Source organism: Elgaria multicarinata, chromosome 18 (genome assembly GCF_023053635.1).
Source record: "Elgaria multicarinata webbii isolate HBS135686 ecotype San Diego chromosome 18, rElgMul1.1.pri, whole genome shotgun sequence".
Taxonomy (NCBI): domain Eukaryota; kingdom Metazoa; phylum Chordata; class Lepidosauria; order Squamata; family Anguidae; genus Elgaria; species Elgaria multicarinata.
In genome coordinates, this window is record NC_086188.1 from 1,074,530 (window position 1) to 1,097,524 (window position 22,995).

General features: G+C 56.5%; 1 protein-coding gene across 1 annotated transcript; it reads left to right on the forward strand.

Moving 5' to 3' along the window:
• Positions 1-12,577: 12,577 nt before the first annotated feature.
• LRRC43 (leucine rich repeat containing 43) lies at positions 12,578-21,519 on the forward strand. The gene is given in 13 exon segments (XM_063144310.1): positions 12,578-12,664; positions 14,030-14,058; positions 14,060-14,303; positions 14,662-14,772; positions 15,669-15,808; positions 16,315-16,553; positions 17,315-17,547; positions 17,993-18,131; positions 18,473-18,612; positions 19,417-19,536; positions 20,154-20,345; positions 20,986-21,073; positions 21,366-21,519. Coding segments are annotated over 13 exon segments (1,887 nt in total). The 3' UTR covers positions 21,491-21,519.
• The last annotated feature ends 1,476 nt before the right edge of the window (positions 21,520-22,995 follow it).

The window sequence follows — 22,995 nt, forward strand, 5'->3', positions numbered from 1 at the left end:
TCTGTTGCTGTGGTTCCATGCCGCTGCCTTCATTTTTGGACTCTCCTTGGGGTTTGGCTGTGGGGTCTGTTATGAGGAGTGCCTGCACTTCTGTGGAGATCTGAAGAGGCCAGGGCTGCAGGTCGCCCACTCCAGCTTCAAAGAGAAAGTCGGCTGGAAAAGGGGAATTGCTGCGAATATGGGACTTTTCGTTTTGAAGGCTACAATGCCTCCAACCACTAGTTAAACTACCAAATTTGGCTTCTATTGACACTTCTACCCAGCCCTACACCTACTCTTCAGGTCTGCTAATTTAAGAGCTGCTACGTTTCTATTCACTTCTGCCCCCCACCTCACAAGGCGCCTGCATGCCTTGCTTAAGGCTGGAGACAGATCCAGTTGACGGCTGGTTTTGTTTTATTTATTTTAAAAATGGCCACATGTTATTTGTCCGAGGGACCCTGGCGGCGGACTGAGACCCGCAGAGCATCTAGCAGGGCCTAATTCAGCTATGGCTGTATTTGGGAGTGGGGCCCGCTGAACTCAATGGGCTGTGAAGAAACTCATGTTCACCTGAGGTAAAGATGACACGAGCCTATGTGTGATATTCTGGAACAGTGATTGGTTGATTTGATTTGACGTCTACCAGGAAAGAAATGACTCTCATTAAAGGTTGCTAGTAGAGAAACACCAGTGATTTACTTGGGCCAGAGAAGTGGCCATCTTGTACGTCTTTGAGGGTCCTGACCTTTTATACTGGCGCGCGGGATCAAAACATGGACAGATGTGATTGGCTAACTTGTGGACATTCTCTTCAAATCTATTGGCCCATTGCTAGAGTGGTGTTTGTGGGTGGGTGGGTGGGATCTCAAGGCTGGTTTGGGGCCGAAGCCAAAGGCCTGAGGCCACCAACGTCGCTTGCTGGACCAAATTGAAGACTGCAGGTGGCGTCCTGAACCAGCCTTGAAGGTGCCCAAGTGCAGAGAAGTACCAGAAGGAAGACTGCGGCTTAAACCCTGCATGTGGTAACTGGAGTGGATCCAGTTTAGCAGGGTGGTGGTGGTGGGTTGAAGAAGCAGCCGCAGACCCCGCCCCCCGGGGGGCACAAAGGCACTTGGGCACCTTCGCCTTCACCTGCCCGCGGAACACCTGGGCAGTTCCGCCCTGCGCTGGTGAACACGGGGAACTGCAGGGAGCACGGCGCAGCAGGTGGGCAGGTGGCGGGGGGAAGGGGGCGGTGGCAGGCAGCCCCCACGTGGCCGCAGCTGCTAGTCCTCATCAAGGTGGGGGGGGGGGCTGGTGGTGTGATCACACACACACACTCACACACACACACACGTGTGGTGGCTTCTATCGGTGGGGCCCTCTAGGGAAGGAGCGGGCCTGCGCCAGGGAGTTACCTCGGCGTAAGCGCGGGACTGCCCCGTGTCCCCCCCCCACGTGCCAATTGGGGGGTGTCTCCGGCTAAAGGCCAGGCTCGGTGGCTTCCGCGTGCAGCTGCCACGTGGCCCCCTTGCTGGTTCCGGGGCTCCCTCCCCGCCCTGCCCCTGGTGTGGGTTGAGATCCAGGGGAGCCCCAGGTCGGCGGCGGAGCCCCTGAGAGACCAGGCCTCCGTGGCCTGGCAGCTCTCGTGGCGGGGCTGCCTCCCCCCTGCCCGGGCGCCTCCCCGGGGGCCTCACGCCTAGGCATGGACGCCAGTCAGCCAGCCGACGACGACGACACCTGCCGCACTCTGCACAGCAGCCAGCGCGGCGAGGAGCTCTGCAGAACCGGTAAGTTCGCGCACTCTTTTAGTTGACCCTAAGAAAATGTTGCCAGAGTAGGGCATGAATTCTTAATGGGCCCTAAACTCGTGTCCCTTGACTCTGTGTCCCTCTTCAGCAGCGGGGACAACAGTAGTATCAGTAAGGAGTTGGAGACATCTCAACCCACCAACGTGTAAAGGTGGAGCACGCGGCGCCAGGGTGTGTGTGTGTGTGTGTGTGAGAGAGAGAGAGAGAGAGAGAGAGAGAGAGAGAGAGAGAGGGGAGGGGTGTGGCAGCCAGCCAGCCATTGTTCCTAGCCCCTGGGGGATGATGGATGCTGTATTCCAACTCCTCTCTCTGCCACCCCTACCCTTTCGCTCACTCCCCACAGCAGCCATCACGTGACTGGCCACATCCTCTGTGGCAGCCATTTTGTGGCAGTGCCCACGGGTCCAGAAAGGTTGGGCATAACCCTCCTGATACTGGGATTCCCAAGCACCGGCATTTCAAGACAGGAGGCTTTTTGGTTGGGCCACCGTGGACACCCTTGCCTTCCTCCCTTAGCAGTTCAGGCCAGGCTCCGGGCTGTAGCGAGGGCCATGAAATGCCACCCATGGGTGCGTTGCATGGCCTGCATTTTACAGCAGCCGTCTTCACCAGCCTGCCTGATCGAAAGACCCCATGTAGCAGACATTACATATGTGCTATGTGTGCTATCGAGCGTCCCTGGAAAAAGAGCCGTATGTGAAGGTCCAGTGGGGGGGGGGGGAGAGGGTGGCCAGGGGGGACCGACTTTACAAGGACACAACAAACGTAAACATAAAATGTAATCTTAAATAACCTTTTATTTTTATTCATTAAGAGACTCTCACTGGCATATAACTTAAAGACCAATAAAATAAATAAATACACATTCAGTTGGTATTCCAAATACTTCAGATATGAAAAGATAACTGATTTCTCACTGATATTAGCAAAACATACAGATTTATAATAATCCTTTTATAAAGTATCCTTTTATATTATATAAAAATAGTTTGACGTTCTAACAAAATAAATAGATTTTTAAATAGAATAAATATCTGCTTTTTAAAAATACATATTAAAATAAACGTACTCTTGCAAGCCTATACCTTGCCTAGGAATAAACCCCAGAGAACTCAGCAGGACTTATTTCTGGGTCAAGGTGGGTTGCACTGTTTCAACCGGAGATCTCTCTACTCGGCGGTCTTCTAGACACCTGCTTAAATGTGAGTCAATGGGGGCTTGTTCCCAGGTTAATGTTGCATAGGAGTTCAGCCAGTGAAGGCTGGTGGCTCCGTGGTCAGTGGGGCAGTGAACGGCTCTGGATTTCAGTCAGGACTCTGAAGGGAGCGGAGGACCCTGGAGAGCCCCTTTAGAGGTCTGACTGAGTTGACTGAAATCCAGAGCGGATCTGCAGCCCCCCTGACCTCGGAGCTGCAGCGTAGCCTCGCTTGCCTATAGGGACAGGCCTGGCTGATCTCAGGATGGCGCACCTGCCTGCCTGCCTGCCTGCCTGTCAACACATGATCTCCTTTAAATGCCTGAAACACTCAGATGGGCCAGGCATTCGTTATAGTATTGAACGGCGTAGTAAAAACTCATATGCTGGAACTCCATGCTGTTTTCTGCAGTCACATTCCTCGGCTGGTGAGCGATGGGTGCGCGGGTCCAGCCAGGCGCTGGGTGATGTTTGAAACAAAATTCCTGCTGTTTGAGGACATTTTCCAGCTCTTGCGAATTGAATGTCTTCTTAAAGTATCGGAAGAGCCCGTTAAAGCCCATCACCACGTGGTAGGTCTGGGCTATGGTCCACGGTTTCGGAGAAGTGCAGTTGGGGAGTCCTGTTAAATGGGTAGCGGCGCGGTTTCCCATGATCTCCAGCGAGTTTTTGTTAATGAGTGTGTTCTACAGGAGTTGAAATAAAAGCATCCGTTAGTTCACCGGGGCCTGCCTGCCTCTCCCTCCCTCCCTCTCTCTCACGGTAGGCGAGGCGGAGCTGCAGCCTGTGCAGCCAGAGCCCCTGGACCCTCCGGACTGGCGCTGTAGAGAGGCGGAGCGCGTTCTGAGCACACGCGGAGCTCTCTCAAGAGCCGCCTGGGTCCGTCTGTCGAGTCCAGTATTGTCAGCACTGGCTGGCAGCAGCGGCTCTCCAGGGTTTCAGGCAGCAGCATTTGCTAGCGCCCCCCCCCCCCCATTTGGAGATGCTGGGGGTGGAATCGGGGACCTTCTGCCAGCAAAGTATGTGCTCTAGCCCCCGAGCTGCCAGCCCCTTCCCCTTGTGGGTGTCTGTGCTGCAGGACAGCAGTGAATCACAACACTTTGGTTTGCTGTGGGTTTGCTGTATCCCGCAGGAGAGCAGCGAATTATCTTTCTCAAACAAGCCACCCAGAGAAAGCACAGTTTGTTGTTGAGTTGTTTAGAGTGATTAAACATCCTGGGTTCAGACAACATGCTGATCCCCGGTTCAACTGACAACCCATGTTTCAACATCGATCCACATTGGACCACTGAGTGTGGCTTAGGGTGTTGTGTGAACAGCCCCGTTATGCACTGCGCAATCAATAAATGTTACTCCCGTGCTGTCCTCGACAGCCGCGTGGAGAGCCCGGAGCACGTCCCTGTTGCTGTTTGCGACCTTTTAACACATGGCAGGATGCAGCATCCGTCCCATTGCAAGCCCGGTTAGGCCTGAACAACATTTGCACGCCCACTCCAAATTGCCAGCCCTTTTCCGACTGGCACAAAAAATCTACAGCTGTCATGTGCAAACTGAGATTGTGAGCTGTCGCGCCCCTGGAAATGCATCGAGCTGACGAAAAACAGTTACATTTTGAGTGCAGCTTGGAAGTCTTTGTTGTTTCCAGGGCTTAATATTATGGGGCAAAGTCAGTGCAGGATACTTACATAGCGGTTAGAAAGCTTCCTGGCGTCGTTTTCTAACTTTGCACTGCACTGTTGACTTTGGAAGTCTTTTTTTGAGACTGGGTGTGCAGACACGCAGCAGAGGACAAAGATCAATCCGCAGATTTCTGTTCACAAGACAAAAGAGGCGAATAACCATGAAGGGTCCCTGTAAGCAAAGAGTGAGGGGCCACGACGCACGGGGCCCTGTCCCTTTCCTGTCTCCTGCTCCTGTGAGGATGCTGGACCCGCGCACCCATCGCTCACCAGCCGAGGAATGTGACTGCAGAGAACAGCATGGAGTTCCAGCATTTGAGTTTTTACTACGCCGTTCGATACTATAACGAATGCTGAAACACCCATCTGAGTGTTTCAGGCATTTAAATGAGATCATGTGTTGACAGGCAGGCAGGCAGGCAGGCAGGCAGGCGCGCCATCCTGAGATCAGCCAGGCCTGGCCCTATAGGCAAGCGAGGCTACGCTGCAGCTCCGAGGTCAGGGGGGCGGCAGATCCGCTCTGGATTTCAGTCAACTCAGTCAGACCTCTAAAGGGGCTCTCCAGGGTCCTCCGCTCCCTTCAGAGTCCTGACTGAAATCCAGAGCCGTTCACTGCCCCACTGACCACAGAGCCACCAGCCTCCACTGGCTGAACTCCTATGCAAAATTAACCTGGGGGGCCGGTGTGGTGGAGCCGTGCTCCTGTGCGTTGGGACCCTCCTTTGCCCTGCACAGCTGTGCCAGAGTGCTGGGGAAGTGGTGGGACACTCCCCCCCCCGCCTTCAGGGCGTCTGCAAACCCCGGCCTGCTTGGCCGGGAAGCCGCCTTCATGGAGGGAGACTTCCCACCATCCTTTGCGGCGCCCTGGGCGCCTCCGAAAGCTTGACCGCACGGGGCATTGAGGAGTCCTCCCTGGCGGCTCCTCATGGGTTCTTGAGTCAGTGATGTGACCCGCTGGTGTTTCTTTTAAGGGCAGGGAAATGGGGGGTTTGTCTCTGAAGCGCTCGTTCTGCTGACGTTTTGCGCAGAGCCCCGAGGTGAGGAGGAAGCGCTTTGCAGATGAAGCCGAAAGTAGAGGCAGCGATGAGCAGCCTCGTGGAGCTCCTAGACAGGCAAGGCGAGGCGGAAAGACGTCCCCGAAGGTCCAAGCCCCCCTGCTTCCCGCCCCCTTCCGAGATCAAGGCAAGGACCCGGTTTTTCTGTAAAACAGCCTTCCCCACCCTCCTCGTGCCCCCCAGATGCGTTTGACCTCAGTGCCCATTATTTGGCCATGCTGGCTGAGGGCGATGGGAGTTGCAGTCCATCCCATCTGGAGGGCATCGGGTGAGGGAAGGCGGAATTTGGCTTGCGTTGCCGATGGTCCATTAGACGTGAAGGACCCTCTGCTGCTCTCCCCTGTGTCTTTCCATCCCCCGCCCCCATCCTCACGGGGAGCGAATCCTGCCCTCTATCGCCTTTCTGGACGCCTATTGGTTAAGGGAGATAACTTCAAAAACTCAAGCGTTTGGAAATATTTGGCCACCAACCACTGCTTCCATTGAAGCTAATTGTCTACGTTCTTTAACCTCTTGTTTGAATGATGACTCTTTCTAGGGGGGAAGGGGAACCAGCGCCCTCCCCCTCTTCCATCCCGCCCCTCCCTCCCCGGCTGTGAAGGGAGGGGCTCCTCTCCCTCGCCGGCTGGCAGGTCAAAGCCCCCAATGGCATGCCCCGGTCGCTCGGCCCGAGGGGGACCCTGGCAGGGGGAGTAGAGGAGCCGTGGCCCTTTGCCCCCTCTGGCAGCCCCGATCCGGTCGCACTGGGCCTGTGAGTTCTGTGCCCCCCCAAAGGATCCGTGGCAAGGCATGTGTGGCACCCACCTTTCACGCCCAGCATGGTGAACGGAGTCGCAGGGTAGCAGCAGTTCTCAACCTCCGCTTGACCGTTGGGCTTCTCTGCCTCCCTTGTGGACCACGAGGCCGTATTTATACCCGCACTTATCAGATTTCCCCCCACACACGCAAAGCCCAAAGAGGTTTTGGTTTTCTTCTTTCCGACATGGTGAATGTGCAAATGATTTCGATCAACTTCCTTTTGCCGTGGTAATCAGATGGGTCTCCCCCTGCTTGGTTCGTGGTGATGCTTTATCCGGTAAACTTGGTAGGAGGTGGCCTCTGTGCCTCTTGGTGCCAGAGGGGTGGCCTGGCCTTTGGCCTCCCTGCCCCACTGACTCTGAGAGGGTGGCGGGGGGGGGGATTCCCGGCTGCATTGCCAGGTAGGGCTGGGGAGGAGCCCTGCCCAAGGTCCCGCAGAGCCCTTGCTGCCAGCCTGTGTTGACAACACTGGGCGAGATGGACCGAGGCCCCTCCCTCTGTACGTGTGGGCATTTCCTATATACCCCATAAAGGCAGCTGTGTGTGAGTGAGTGAGAGAGAGAGAGAGAGAGAGAGAGAGAGAATGTCCTGAGGGAATTGCAAGAGGATCAGCGAGTTCTGAGCAGAGAGCAGGAGACGGACCCAGGACTGTTAGCGCACCGGGCAGGCTTGATGCGCCTTCGTTTTGTTTCAGTAGTTCCTGGGGTGTTTTCATGCCCTCCGGACTCTGCCTCTTCCAGGCTTCGGTCCACTGAGGCCCTGCTGGGCTGTTGAAACTCAGGGCAGAGGAGGACCCAGGCGCTGGTCTCCACGAGAACGAGGTGACCGGTACGAGCTCCACAAGGGCATTTTATTTCCTTTGTATCCTGTCCTTCCACCAAAAGCCGGCACTCCAGGTGGCTAACAAGAAAACCGAGCTTAAAAAAAAAAAAAGCGTAATTAAAACATAACACAAAATTGGACACGTTGCAAACGCCCCTCAAACACTGTTCATGCAACAAATGGAAAAGCCCCCGGCCAATTAAACCTCCCTTGAACGACACCGCGTCCCTGAGGAAGAAACGTTCTTGAAAAGTTCCGTCTGTTGGGTGTTTCTGTGCGAGTCGTTACTGAGGGGCTGGAAGGGGAAATGGAAGACGGGGAACTCCGTTTCCCATCGCCCTGCCTGTCCGGTCTGTGGGGCTGAAGGGTGGGAGAAGCAAGTTGGAGGGTCTGCGGTGGGGAGGGGAGGGGAGGGGAGGCCGCTGGTCCTCCGGTAGGCTGGCTGCTTTTAGTGAGGCCGTCGAGGCCCAGTGGTCCCAGGGGAGGCCGCTTGACTCCGCTGGCAGCGCCAGGGCCAGTCAGGGTTCGCCTCAGGCAGCGTGGGAAGCCGCCCCTTTGGCTTCCCTGGAAGGAGCCTTCTCGTTATTCGGCTAATGAGTCGCTTGTTTGTGTTTTTAATATCGCTCCTGTAGGACTTTCCCCTGGGTTGGGGACATGAATGGTATTGCCCGGGGGTATGGGGGTGGTGGTGGCGCGGGAGGGAAGCTGGGCAGGGAGTTTGTGGATGTTTGCGACTTCCACTCCCAGCATCCCTGCCCATGGGCCGTGCTGCCTGGGGCTTCTGGGAGTTGAAGTAAGTCCAAAACGCCCAGAGGGGCCCCTGGAGTTCATGGACCCACGATTCGCTGAGATGTGCAGCTTGGTGTCAGGTCATTGATCGCTCACCCTTTGAGCATTTGGGGTGGCCGACTGGTGAGTGTGTGTGTGTGTGTGGATGCAAGCAATTCTGTGCCTCTTTCGGCATGCCAGCAAGGGGGGGTCTCAATCTGCCCCCATGACTCCAGTTTCTTGGAGTGCAGCGTTTTGCGCAGGCCTTGAATCAGGGTGCCGTCCGATTGCGCCTGCCTGGATACGCGTGCGCCTCTGAACTCACGGGGCTTCCGAGGATCCAGGACAGAGGGGGGGGCGGTGGAGGCGGCCTTTCGCTTGTGGGGCTGTTTTGCTCGTCTAGCTGAGGTGTCAGGGAGAGGGGGCTGGGGAGTCTGCCCTCCCCCCTTCCTGCTCTTTCCCAGGCTGCCTTCGTGACCGTGGAGAGGCAGCCCCCAAGCTAGCTGGGGGGTGGGGGGCAGGGAGCCGGACTCCTGGGTCTGGTCCGACCTCAGATCCAGGAATCCACACTGTCCTCTTCCCCCCTTCCCCCGGGGCAACTCTGCCTTGGGGGCGCAGGGGCGCTCTCCCTGTGGATGGAGCCAGTGGCCTCGGAAACGTGGCCCCTCCTGCGTTCAGCCCGTGGCCCCTTTCCTTGCCGGCTGGGCCTTTCAAGGCCCACGCTGGGATAATTCTTTATCTCTTTTTTTCCCCTTTTCAAATCTGAATCCGTGACATACAGTAGTGCTAGTGGAAATGACAGCTTTGAGGCCAGAGATGGACAGATAACGCGTGGCATTACTCAGCCCCGGCCCGGCCTGCTCCACACTTTCCTGCTCTCGTAGTCTTTCCATTCAGCGGGAGTGGGGCGAGGCGCTCTTGAGGACGTGGCCTCTCCCCGCAGCTGATAAGCGCCCAAGGGCACCCCCTCCTTCCCAGAAGTGTAACATCCCCTTTTCCAGTCACCCACTTCCCCGCCCCGCGCCCAGAAGTCACTGAGGAGGAAGAAGGTGCTGCCCCTTCCACGCTTGAGGAAGATTAGATCAAAAGGCCGTGCGCGGAGAAGCCCTCGGAAGTCGAACGAAGCGAAAGGCGAAGTTGACTTTCCACCCACCTCCCATTGGACAGAATCACGGCATTGCTAACTTTGGCCCTGCTTTTCCTCTGATTCATAGTGCAGAGTTCGCACTCGTGGAGCCGCATACGCAGCTGGGGATTTCTGGCGCGTCGACTTGTAGCGCAGAAGAGGCAAGCAGCCTCTCGCTATTTCATGTGTTAACTGAAAAGTCGCTTGTCTCTTCAGCAAGTGGTGGAAACGTCAGGGAAGCCTGGAGCTGGGAGGATTTCTGACTTTGTAATGGTCCTTTCTCCTGTGACATTAATAGCAGCTCGACCTGTGGGCATTAAGCAGGGCCCAATCCGTGCTGCCGTTTTGTCTTTGTACTGTAACGTAAGGCATCTGCGTGGAGCTCACAGGGTTCTCCCCAGTCTGTTGTCCTGATGATATTCCTCCGTCCATTTTCCATTCCCCTGAGATCTATCTTTAGTATGAGCTTTTTGATGCTTGTGATTTTAGGGTGCTGTGAAGTCACGTGTCCAAACTAGTGGTATTATAATTTCTACTGCTGAAAGTGGCTTTAAAGCAGGAGAACACGTCTTGCAACGTTCCCGTCCACCCTCTTTCCCATTCCCAGAGATTGCTCCTCCTCCTCCTCCTCCTTCTCCTCCTCCTCCTCCTTCTCCTCCTCTTTCCTTTGTGGGATCTGTAGTCATGAAACCTGTGGATTTTTGGTGTGTGTCTATTTTTCTTTGCACATCGAGACAGCGGTGCAGTTTTCAACAGCCACAAATGTTTGGTCAAACTATTCCTGCACAGTTGCAAAGATGCAATTATCGGAATTCTTTTAAGAAGCCATAAATGGTGCCGCAACCTCTCTAGTTTCTCTCCATTTTCCCAGCCATCTTGCTCCTCTTTCTTTGCAAGAGTTTTGATGGGATTGGTGGGCAGGAAATTCCTGATTATTACTTTTCCGGTGTTCACATACACAGCTGCACAGGTGTGAAGAACCACACAATTTATTTTTAAAACTGAGTTCCTACACATCTGTGAAAGGTGTCTGTGTGTAGAGAGTGGATTGAAAAAAAATATTCAGACTGAAATGGCAGCGTGCCCCCTCCTATTTCTTTCTGTATAACATTTATATCCCGCCTTTTTCCCTCCAGGGAACCCAAGACCGCGTACGTGACCCTCCTCCTCCTCCTCCTCCTCTCCATGTCATCCTCACAACAACAGTCCTGTGAGGGAGGCTGGGCTGAGGGTCCGGGACTGGCCCAAAGTCCCCCAGTGAGCTTCCATGGCTGAGTGGGGACTAGAACCTGGATCTCCTGACTCCCAGTCCAACACTGTAACCACTAGGCCACACACTTCTCCCGCAGCTGCAGCACTAGAGTGTGCCTTGCAGCATGTGCTGCCACTATAACCGTACAAACACCACGTGACCCTTCGGCCACAGGGGCAATGCAGTGCCTTGGCGGGTGGCCCCTTCCCGTGGCAGTTGCTGTGCGGGATTCATGCGCGGTATTATATTATTATTATTATTATTATTATTATTATTATTATTATTATTATTATTTCTTACCCGCCACTCCCTCTGGATCGAGGCAGGGAACAACATTGAATACAAAACATAAAATGCATAAAACTGATTAAAAACATAAAACCAATACATGATTAAAACCTTTTTAGACTTCTTAAAAGTCGACTGGGTAGGCCTGCCGGAAGAGATCCGTCTTTAAAGCTGTCTTAAACTCAGAGAGAGCGTTAAGCCGATGAATCTCCTCCGGCAGGCCCTTCCACAGTCTGGGGGCGGCAGAAGAGAAGGTCCTCTGGGTAACAGTTGTCAATCTAGTTTTTGCTGACTGGAGTAGATTCTTCCCAGAGGACCTGAGTGCGCGGGGCGGATTGTTCGGGAGAAGGCGCTCCCGCAGGTAGCCTGGACCCAAACCACGCAGGGCTTTAAAGGTGATCACCAACACTTTATTCTTTACCCCGAAACTAATTTTTGCTGTTACTTTATCTGCATACCGATAAAAGCTTCACCTGCTGAGTTTTTAGCAGGTCTGCTGTTTTTACTGGCTCTTTCAGGAGCGAAGGTCGTGGCTCGCCAGCACACGGGGCCCCTTTCTTCTTTTTTCCACGCGGCTTCAGGAACGACCTGCGCCCCACGGCCCCATAGCATGCTGGAAGAGCTGCTGGGCGGGAGCGCGTGTCGTGTTCGGCTCTTTAGCGAGGCGCGCAAGTCACTGGGACCCCCCAAGCCCAGCCCCCCGCAAAGCAGTGGGTTCATGCGACTGGGTCTTTGTCAAATTGGGGCGATGGCAGAGCTACTCACCCTAGGGGGAGATATTTTTTTTCCTCCAAAGGAAACAGGAGAAGCCATAGAGAAGTCTTTTCATCTTCAGACGGTTTGTGATTAAGCACGCAGTCTCGTGTAGGGCTCCGTGCGGATGGCGCCGGTTTCGTGGGAAGCCATTGCAAAAAGGAGCTGGGGGTGGGGAGGCGTTGGGCGAGAAATCCCGGCTAGAAAGGGAATCGTGGCGCTTTGGGTGGGGGGGAATACAGGAGGCGGGGTGGGGGGGGCGGCTTCAGGGAGTGAGAAGCCGGGTCTGTAGCACAAAGGACAATAGCGCCAGCCCAAAACGGCAATATTTAAAGAAGTATTTGTGTTAGTCAAACGAAACAAATCACCACTAGGAGAGCACATCCAGCTTATAAAGTTTTACAGATTTGTGTTTGTTTTTAATGTATAGCTTTAAAATTGAGAGGCTGCAATTCGCTGCCATTCTCTCCTGCCAATGTGACACAGAGGCTGAATGTGCTGTACTGTGTTAGGCTGTTCCAGTCAAGCATGCGGCGCTGGGACCAGTCCCTGGCCCCACACCGCCCTTCCCTGCCCCCCCCCCCACCTTCCACTTTCAAGGCACATTGAATGATGTCAAATTGAAAAGAGACCCCTCCGCGCCTTCTTTTAATGGCGCTTTGTACGCGGCGCGTCCTTTTTTGGCCCTCGCTCGGCCTGAGGCCGCGACTCCGCCGCTCAGCCCCCGTGGAGGGCGCGAGGTTGGGGAAGCCCAGGGCACCTTCAGCCAGCCCTGAGACAGCCCTGTCTCAGAAGTCAACCTCTGTCGAATCCAATGGGACGCGCTCCTGGGTGAGAGTGCCGGGGTGGGTGGGTGGAGAAGCGATGGGAAGTGGGGCGCCCCGTGCCGCTCTGCACGTAAAGCCGGCCCGCCGTTGCACCACAAAGGCCACTTCCGTTTGGAGAACAACCCCACGGCGTCTCCTAGCAACCCTGTGGGTTTCCTAGCAACGGGGGACGCTGCGGAATTCCCTGGGCGAGGAGGAGGAGGTGGTGGCGGTGGCGGTGTGCCGGCCGCGCGGAGGGAGCCATGGCGGGGCTGAGCGCCTCGGCTGCCTTTTGGGAGCATCTCCGCCAGTTGTGCCTGGACCAGTTTCCCTGCGGAAGAGGGAGTTGGGTAAGGGAGGGAGGGTGGGCGGGTGCCCCACCCCCGCTCTCTTCTCCGCCCCTCCCGGAGCCCCTCGCCCCGGGTTTTGAGGTGGGGTGTCGTTCTAGCAGCTCAGAGCACGACTGGGCCCGTCCCCGGGTTTATCCAGCGCCTCTGCTAGGAATTGATACAGAGACCATGACTAGGACAGGCCTGCCTTGCAGGGTTGTCAGCCCCCTTTCGGTACTGGTTTTGGAAAGCCACAGCAGGGCCGTGATCATGAGAAAAGGCACGGCCCTGGCGGTGGGGTGGGGTGGGGTGGTGTCCAGGGCCGAGGGAGCGGCGGTCAGCGTTCGGGGGGGGGGCAGTGTCACTGATTCCTTGCGTTCGTTACGGGGCCTCATCCCTGGGCCTGGCGTTACAGGGAGCGGAAGCGAGGGCAGGCCCCTGCCCCAAGGCGCTTGCAGCCCAGAGCTAGATGCAGGGGGTGGGCAGCGGAGGGAGGCCTCAACGGGGCCCCAATCCCCAGGGGCTTCAGGCCAGGGCTGGTTGTGGGCTTAGTTGCAGGAGGCCACGAGGGGGTTGCAAAGAGTGTGGACAACTCAAAAGGGTTCAATACTAGGCGTAATAATAACAGCAGCAACAACAATACAGCAGTTGTCTTAAGAAGAAATGCTGTGCGGTTTTGGGGAACATAAACTCTACCCCACCAGGTGCCATTTTCAGATTTCTTTAGGGTGATACGAGATGCGTGGCAAAATACCGCACCGCCCCCCGCTTGGACCCTCAGGTCATCTCCGGAAGCCCTCCCCTGGGTGCCCCTGGCAGAAGGCGAAGCTAGATCGGGGTGGGTGGGCTTTTCAGTGGTGGCCCCTGTATGCGGAATGCCCTCCCCAAGGGCTGCAGTGGCAGGCAAAGTCTTTTCTGTCAGGCATTTCAGAGGCCCAGCTCTAGACGTTTATGGCCGTTTCGTCGATTCCTGGGCTGTTTCTTGCTTTGTATGGTATTTTATACTTTTAAGTGCCTGCAGGGCATTTCAGCCTTGCAGCTGTTTGTAACGCACACAGAGAACGTTGGTTATTGGGCAGATTAAAAACCGACCAGCACCTGAGCAATAATCCAATGGGGCCCTGGGGGCAAGAGAGCCAGTGTGGTGCAGCGGTGGAGAGCGTTGGCCTGGGACTCGGGAGATCCGGGATCAAGCCCCACGTGGGCCGTGAAGCACCCCGGGTGACTCAGGGCAGACACCGGCTCTCCGCCTAGCCCACCTCACAGGGTGGGGCGAGGACGAAATGGAGAGGGGTCGGGGCACCCAACCGCGCGCCTTTCCCCTCTGCCCCGCCCCCAGCAGGCATTCCTCGCTGCCCTCCCTCCCCTGTCTCGCACCCTGTGCAGAACAAGTCCCGCTTCCCGCCGAGGACAGCCGCGGTTTCCCGTGCCCCGCGAGGCCCCGGCCCGCCCCCCCCGCGACCGGCTCGTGCCTGCTGACGAAGAGACGGCCGAGGCGCTAACGGAGTACCTGAGCAGCCTGGGCTCGCCCTGGGCCCCGCCGCCGGACTGCAGCCCCGCCGAGCAGCAGCTGCGGGAGCTGGCGGTGCAGTCCCCGCGGGACATCCGGCGCGGCTTCATCTTCTCCTACTTCCGGTCGCTCCGAATCGTGAACAAAGACGTGAGTGGCCCAAAGGCCTCGCTGGGCCGCTGACGTTGGCGCTCCAAGAGAGATGGCCGGCGGTCCGGGGGCGTCCAGCCACGGTGACAGCGTGGAGTCCAGGAAATGGAGTCTGACCTCTGCTTTCCACGTGGCTTGGCTCGCTCCCTCGAGTCACCTGGAGGCCGCTCCTCTTTTCCTGTGGCGCACCGGCGCTCTGCCGGGAGCAGCACACGGCGGCACTCTGCCTCGTGGGGCTCAGTGTGCCCCGTAGGGGTGGGGGACGCGCCTGCTTTATAGCAAGGGGGTGGACTGGATGGCCTTTGGGTGCACTTTGGCTCCCGTCGACGTGTTTGCATTCTGTTTACCTTCTTCCCAGGTGACTGAAATTGACGTGGATTTGTTAAAGTTTCCCAACCTGGAAGAGCTCATCCTAAGCGCAAATCGCATCAGCAAAATCAACTCCACCAACCTTCCTCCGACGCTGAAGGTTAGTGGAAGGAAAGAAAGGGCCGCTGTGCCGGCGGAGGAAGCAAGCCAGAGGCTGACGGGAGCACGCCGGGCCCCGGGGCAGGGAGTGGCGGAGGGCCACTTGCCTCCCGTGGTGGCCGCCGCCGCCACTGCAAGGGGCAAGAAACCGAGGGGCAGCACCGGCAGACCCATTTCTCCAGGCGCGGCAGGCGGGGGTTGCTGATAGGGCCCCGTGGTGCCCCTTTCTTTCCACGTAGAAATCCTTCAAGCGCTTGACCCAATTCCATCCAGGTACGCCTGCCTGCCTGCCTGCCTGTGTTTTTTCTGACTAATCCACACACGCGGGCCCACTAACAGCCCACCTTCTATGTGCTGCATATCTTGTATTTCCATTCTGTCTGAATGTGAACCGCCCAGAGAGCTTTGGCCAGGGGGGGCGGGATACAAATGCAATAAATCCTAAGTTTAGAGTGTCGACGTGGCCCGTTTGACTCGTGCGTTTTGCCAGGAACACCCAAAAGCTCACCCAGAAGCACCCTCTGCCTGACGCGCCCCTTCCTTGCCCGGGTGCCTTCCTGGGGTTCTGGCCTCTGCCAACTCTACTATTCTGTGGTTCTGTGTTCTGGACTACATCTCCCAGCATTCTTCACCATTGCCCGCTGGCTGTGGCTGATGGGAGCTAAAGCCCAAAACCTCTGGCAGAGCTGCAGGCCAGGGAAGGCTGGTCTACCGCCTCTGGGGTGCTGTGTGACCCAGGGCTCCCCCTGGGAGGGAGGGAGGGTGGAGGCCCGGCTCTCCTCCTGCCCCTGCCTTCAAGGAGGGCATGTGGGATATCCCGGAGCGAAGCGGCCGGCCTCCGCCTCCGCCCCCCGCGATGGCTCTGCTCTTCCTCCTCCTCCTCCTCTCCCTGGGCAGGTGTTGGAGCTGTGTGGCAACGCCGTGGGCGGCCTGAAAGACCTCTGCGCTCCTCCGCCTCCCCAACTCCAGCACCTGGGCCTGGGCCGCAACGGCCAGCTGGGCTCCTCGGAGGAGCGGTACCTCACGGACGCTTTCTGGTACGTGCCGCGGCCCGTCAGGAGGCAGGCCTGGCCTGGCCATGTTTCTCTCTCCCCGGCCCGAGAATGCTGAAGGGACAATCGGCCTCCGTCTATGCCTGAAATCCTGCATTCGTTGTCGCAGTGGATGGGCGGTGGGCGCGGGCCGGGGTGGTGTCAGAGCAGGGCTGGGGCAAGGGGGGGCACGCCAGTGCTTCTGCCAGTGGCCCCACATGGCAAAGGGAATGGGGGTGGGGGGGAGAAGGCAGGCTGGAGCTTTCCGGAAGACTGGAAGGGGTGGTGCGGAAGGGGAAGCGTTAAAAGCCCACTAGGACCTGGAACCAGCCCTCGTACGACCCCCTAAATCCCTGCCTCTGCCTCGTCCGGCCGTTCAGCGGGGGGTCAGCCGGGTGGGGGCTGGTGGCTCCGACGTCGGTGGGGCGGCAGCACCTTGGGTCGCTCCTTCAGCGTTCCAGCGGCAATGACCCGGAGCGGCCTGGCTTTGCCGGCTTGCTCCTCCCGTTCAGGCCGAACCTCGTCTCGCTCGACTTGAGCTACAACAACTTCACCCGCCTGCTGAGCCTCCTCTCCAAGCTGCTGACCCTGAAGAAGCTCCGGGTCCTGGTGCTGCAGGGGAACCCCTTCGCCCTGCTGCCCGGCTACCGCGGCTTCACCATCGACCGCCTGCCCAAGCTCTGCGCCCTGGACGACGTCATCATCACGCTGGACGAGAGGCACAACTTCTTTGAGCTGGCGAGCAGCCCGGGTGAGTGGGGGAGAGGGGGCCGCCCCTTTGGGTTGGGGGGGCACATTGGGCCGGGCCCTGTGGAGGAGCCAGCAAGAAGCCCCAGACTGTGCGGAGGTCGGAGAACCAGTGGGATGGGGAAAGGGTTGCGGCTGGAATCCTGAGCAGGGAGCGCTCCGTGCTGCAACACTTTGTTGCAGGGCGTAACAGCCTGAATCTCAGCCTGCTGCGTCTTTGCTGGAGGAGGGAGCGCTCAAGCGTGGCCCCTGGCACTCCCGGCCTTCTACTGACACCGGCTCTTCACACGGACTCGGGGGGGGGGGGCGTTGGGCTCCTGCTGCAGCCCCCAGCGCCCTCCCCAGGCTGACCTTGGCCAGGCCTGCTTGTCTTTTTCCAGCTCCCCTGAACAGATAACCCCCCCCCCCAGCAGAGTAACAACAGCGGATTCCATGATCCAGAGCTGGCTGGGACACGGATGTTCTTGCTCACTGGCCGTGGAATACTGTTGTGGTTGAGGGAATGGCTGGAAACGGAGTAGTGAATGGAATCTCCTGGGGGAGGGGACGTGGCTGGCTGGACGGCCGAACAGGCGCACTCCCCACGGCCACGATTGGTTGCCGCCCTCCTGGCGGGTTATTAGGACCGGCGTTCCCCTTCCGTCTTCCTCCACTCCCCGGCTTTGGCTCCGTGGCCGGCGGGCCGCTCTGCTCTCTGCCCGGAGGCCTCGTGCTCTGCTCTCAAGCGGGCGTTTCCGTGAACATGTTGCCCCCCCCCTCCCCTAGAGCTGCTCCGGCGTGATGCTAAAATGACGGTCGGCATTGGCCGCCTCCGGGGCGTCCCCTGCCCCCTGGGCCCTGAGGAGCCGGAGGGCAGCCCCGAGGCCCCCGTGGTCACCTACAGCTACTACGTGACCTACGAATTTGCCAGAGGCGAGAGGATGGAGGAAAAGGAAGCGGTCAAGGTAGGCATTTTTGAAAGGCTCCCCTTCCCTTGCCCTTGCGCCTGGAGGGCGGGAGTGGGGGGGGTGCTTCATGCTCTTCCATGCGCTCCTCCTCCTCCTCCTCCTGCAGCTTCCGTCGGGGCTGCTGAACCGCTTTCCGCCCGCGAGCCAAAGAAGGGCGTCACATTCTTCCACTTAAGCCCTTTACGATACAATATAAAAGCCCTTTGAGCTTTTAGATTGTATTTTATATTGTATTTTATATTATGGTTTTATACTGTTGTTTATACTTTGAATGTTTTTAATTTTTGTGAACCGCCCAGAGAGCTCCGGCTATTGGGCGGTATGGAAATGTAATAAAATAAAATAAAATAAATAAATAAATAAATAAATACGATAAAAAATAGAACAGAGCAACTTCCCGCATACAAGGTAATCAAAACGTTAACGGAAATAAAAACAGACCACAGCGCCCTCCCCCCCCCCCTCGGGAGTGACGTTGGCTGCTCTTCTCTGCCAGGGCCAGGGGTCCCACCACAGCCCAGCCCCAGTTGCGCTGAACGTGGACTCGCCGGCGGTGGCAGCCCCGGAAGAAGGAGGAGGCCACGACCCCGCAGCCACGGACACGGCGCGCCCCTTGGAGCTGCCCCCTGAGAGTGGTGGGTCCCTCGCTCCCCCTTCCACAGGCCTTGAGGGAGGGGCCTGCGGGAGCAGCGCCCTTTCTGGGCCAGGCGGAGGCTCCTGAGGACTCTCAGGACAGTGGGGGGCAACTGGTGGGGGGCCACACGCCACCCTGTTTGTTTCCCAACAGAGCGGAGCTTCCGAGAGACTTCCGGGACCGGGACTCTGCTTGCGGACGAGGGCCTCCCTCCCTCCCTCCCTCCCTGCAGCAGCCTCATTGGGCAGCCGTGTGGCTCCGCCGGGCCCCAAACGGATGTACGGACCTTGGTTCTGAGGAGACGGTGCTTTCGCTCACCCCCCCCCCCTCTCTTCCGTGTAGTGAATATTCATTCCACCCTCCGGAAGCCCTGGGCTGAGACCATAGAGTGTGAATACAAGAAGGAGCATTTCACCCGGGACACGGTTGCCTTGAAGGCCTATCTTCTTGCTGGGACCACTGTGGCAGTTGTAGAGGAAAAGGTAGCTGATTCCCAGGCGGAGGTTTCTTTTCTCTTTGGGGAGGGACAAGGCCGGGCAAAGAAGTGGGGCAGGATGGGAGCCCAGAGCTTGGGACGCTTTGAAGTAGCCCGACATGTCTTTCAACGTGCAGAGAAGCCCGGATGCCGTTATTTAAAGATCGATCACCCAGCAGGGCCTGGTTTTCCTGCCATTTTTCACACCCGTTGTGTTTTCCTAGGCAAAATTAGTAATAGTTAAGGCGAATCTCTCCAAGAGATAAACGTAACCAATTTATGGAAATTGTCCCAAGTGCTAAGCTGGGCCGAGAGAGAGAGAGGGAGAAATACCTGAGCTCACCTGTAAGCTTTACACCTTGCTTGCAACTATTAAATCGCTCAGCTCTAAGTTCCTTTGCAAGACTGTACACGCAAGTTACCTAGCTGTTCAAGCTTAGCAAAAGTTTCATAAATAATGCCTATTAAAATCCTTTACTAGGACGCCAGGCAGGTGATGACACAACTGGAATTTACAAGCAGAGTAGGAACATATTTAACAACATGGCAAGATGAAGTGTTTGTCTGCCTTTTTTAGAATATAATAAAAAATTGATGCCCGGATAAAAGAAATCTACCCTGATATTTGTCTTTATTTTAGTGGATGAAGGAGGGAAATAGGGATTTTGGACTGCCAAGTTTTTGGATTTTTAAATGTTGACAGACACGCAGCAACATGAAAAGCGCCGTCCTGCTTCTACATTGTAAAAACCCAGGTGGACGAAGGTGCTCGGTCCGCCTGCAGCACTGAGATGTTCTCTTGCCTTCACAGATCGTCTCGTGGCCCGTCAACGTCACCCCAGACGAAAGCCCAGCCAAGAAAGGGAAAGCAGAGAAAAGGAAAAAGGGCAAAGAGAAAGAGGAGAAGGGAAAAGCAAAAGATGCTGGAAAGGTAAGTCTGGGTAGAGGGTTGCATGCGGGTCGGGTGGCCACTTCTACATCGTTAACCAAGAAGGATGCCAAAGGACGGTCCTCTGTTCGACGGGACGTCCAGCCCAGCTCCAGTTTAAAGGCGATGAACCATCAGGCGGTTCTGATGGCTGCCCATGGAACTCGGTGGGATGTACTCCTAGGTCAGCCTTCCTCAACCTGGGGCGCTCCAGATGTGTTGGACTGCATCTCCCAGAATGCCCCAGCCAGCTGGCCTGGGCATTCTGGGAGTTGTAGTAGTCCAACACATCTGGAGCGCCCCAGGTTGAGGAAGGCTGTCCTAGGTGAATGTGCGAAGGGTCGTAGCCTGAGAAGTGAAGCTTTTTGTTATTGGGTGGGTGGGTATTGCTCATGATTCCTGACTCGCAACAGCAAAAATAAACCCAATTCTAGACATTTCTGATACAAAAATCTACACTTAGCAGATTATGTTGCGTTTGTGGGAGAGTTGTGTGGAGAGGACTGGACTTTTGAAACCAAATTACATTTCAGGATGGCACCGTTGGTAAGATGCATTGGTTAATTGAATTATAAATAAGCTGGAATGGTTTTCTCTGACATCACATCGCATCCATACAGGGTGGGAACAAGAAGAAGAAGAAATCGCCCTCTCCTGAGCTGCGGAGCGATCCCCCCATCTTGAAGACCCTGGGCTCGGTCCATGTCAGCCTGGAAAGCCTCCTCGCCGGGGAGTCGCTGGTGGAGACCGTCTGCGATTTTGGCGTACTGGTGACAGAGTTACGCGTTCCGTCCCCAATGCCGAAAGAAAAGGTATCTGACAACCCATTGAGTAGTGTTGAACACACACTTTCCCTTGGAACCACGAAGGCAACAAGGTTGCTTCCGTAAGGAGAAAATGCTCAATTGGGGGGCCTCAAAACTTTTGGCTGGCTGGCTGGCTTCGGCCTTGACGTCGTGCTGATTTCAGCCTCCCGTTCGACAGAAGCGGCTGCCAGGCCTGTGTTCACAAAGACAGCCAGAAAGGACAGTTAGATAGGCCAAGATGGCTGCCTCCCTGAGGTAAATGAATGGCACATTCCGGAGGACGCCAACGCCTCCAAAGCGGGTCCCTACGGCAGAAAGCTCTAGAATTACAGCCAGAACCATGAGGCCCTTTGGCGAGCTGAAGCCCAGTGAGCTGGAAGGGACCGGGGGTGCGGGGCGCCATCTTGCCTGCCCGCTCGGCAGCTGCCCGTGGTGCAAAGACGGCCCTGCTCCGTCTGGGGGGCCTCCTGTGGCTGAAGTGGGTCCTCGTACTGAGCGTTGTCGAAGGGGACTCGGAAGGCGGACATCCGCTTGGGTTGAACGGGGGGGGGGGGGGGCAGATCCAAAGTGGCTCGTCTGCATGACGCTTCTGCGCTTCCTTTTTGCGATTTCATAAAACTCAAAACCGTTTCCCCTCTCTCTGCAGGAGAGTAAAAAGGGGGCAAAAAAGGACAAGAAATCCAAAGCTGGGGCCGAGAGTGTGGCAAGCCGGAAAACCACGCCATCTGCCAAAGGTAACGCAGGGGATCGCCTGTGTGTGCGTCTGTCGGTCTGTCTGTGCGTGTGTGCGTGCGTGCGTTCCGTTCTCCACGTTTGCTTCGGCAAGAGATGGGGTGTCGGTTGAGGTGTCCTCAGATGTGAGCTTATTTGAGTGTTTTGCTAACGGCGTCGGAGTCAGTTTTAGATCCCAGTCGAAGGGAACGGGGGGGGGGGGAACACTCCATGCCCAAGATAGCAGGGTCCCAGTGACCCCAGGTGGGGTGGAGGCTCAGTCCACCCCCCACCCCCCGGTCTGTCTTTTTGCAGGAAAGGGGAGGAAGAAGGACTCCCCCGAAGGAGGGGATCTCCTGCTGAGCCAGCCGGTCCCGCTGACCGTGGAATTCCAAGTGCAGCACACGAAATGGAAGTCGGCTTCACAAATCCTAATGTAGCCCAAAGCCCTGGAATTCCTGCTTTGTGGGCAGTACGGGATCAGCTTTAAAAAGGCCATCGGCAGGCGTCCCAGGTGTGAATTCCCCGGAGCTCTGTCTACCGGCGACGGGCTGTGACGGCTGACGGTTGGTTGCCTTAGCTAGGGCAGGGCGTATGTTGCACAGCCGCGGACTTGGGCTCCTGGAATAATAAATTCTACTGCTTTGCTTCCTCGTTGGAGTGGTGGGCGATCCAGGCCAGACTTGCTTTCTTTTGCATAGGGACCTGGGAGGACCTGGTGTGTCTTCCCCCCCCAAATCCTCAGATTTTCAGAGGGAGCAGGCCCAGAATGATGCAGCCACTGCCAAAGGCAGAATCCGCACCCATCCCCTTACTCCGAAAGGAGTTCCCTCCCGAACTAGACAAGGTTTTCCCCATCCAGCCTTTGCCACCAAAATCCAAGATTGCTGTAAGTGGCCATATTTCTCCTTCCAAACAGAAATAGAGGCAGAGTGAAATTTTATATTAGATTGGCTGTTGGTTTAAAGAGGATTTATCCATATTCTGTTTGTCAGTCTGTCTTGGATTTTCAGTTCTTCTTTTTCTGTTGCTCCTCCTCCTACTTACTCTTGTTATTAAAATAGATTTCCAGCCTATTATTATTAGCTCTCTTTTTCTCGCTTGTGGCGGTCCCAGAGGGGAAACTTCTGTTGAGAGGAGATTTTAACCTCTTGGGCAAGAAATGAATCTGTTCTCTTTGCTTAACTTCAACCAGCAGGGAGAGCTTCTGCCATCCTTGGGTTAGATCCAGTTTTACGCCGGATCACCTGTATTGGCAGAAGGGGGCTTTCCGGCTGCCTCCTCCCCACGGCAGCCTCTCTACCCACCTGATGGAAAGACTGCAGTCAGGAGGCTCTGCTGAATGGGGGGAGCTGTAAGGGGGAGGGAGATCTCCAGAATTGGGAGGGACCTGCGGACAGACCCCTTCCTCTTGCGCAAGGCCCCTGGTGCACGTAGCCAGGGTGTGCGGTCGCCCTCTTAGCTCAAATTGTCGAGGGGACGCTTGGTTCTGAGGAGCGGCCCGAGGGGACATGAAGCGAAGGCCTGGCCGATCGATGCCTGACGGGGAGACGGCCTGGCAGCGCCCGAGTTCACCACCTTGAGCTCCATCATGTAAGGTAGGATGAAAATGTACGTTTGTAAAAAAGGTGACAGGTGAGCGTGCTCCCCGTGAGCCTAAAACCAGGATGTGGCCTCTGGCCCTTGGGGCAGGGGTGGACTACAGATTTAACCTAATTTCAAATCTGTCTAATAACAGTCATAGTTTCCAGAACTAGGGATACTGAAAACTGCTTCTGTGAAACTCTTTGGGGAGGCCGGCAGAACTGGAGTCCTTAGAATCCTTGGGCGGTGGGAAACCCACGGCAGGTAAGGTGGTTAAACGGGGTAGTCCCGGGGTGAGGGTGGGTGAGCATCCCTTGCAACAAGCCGCCTTGCCCTGGGTAGATAGTTCAAGGCACTACTT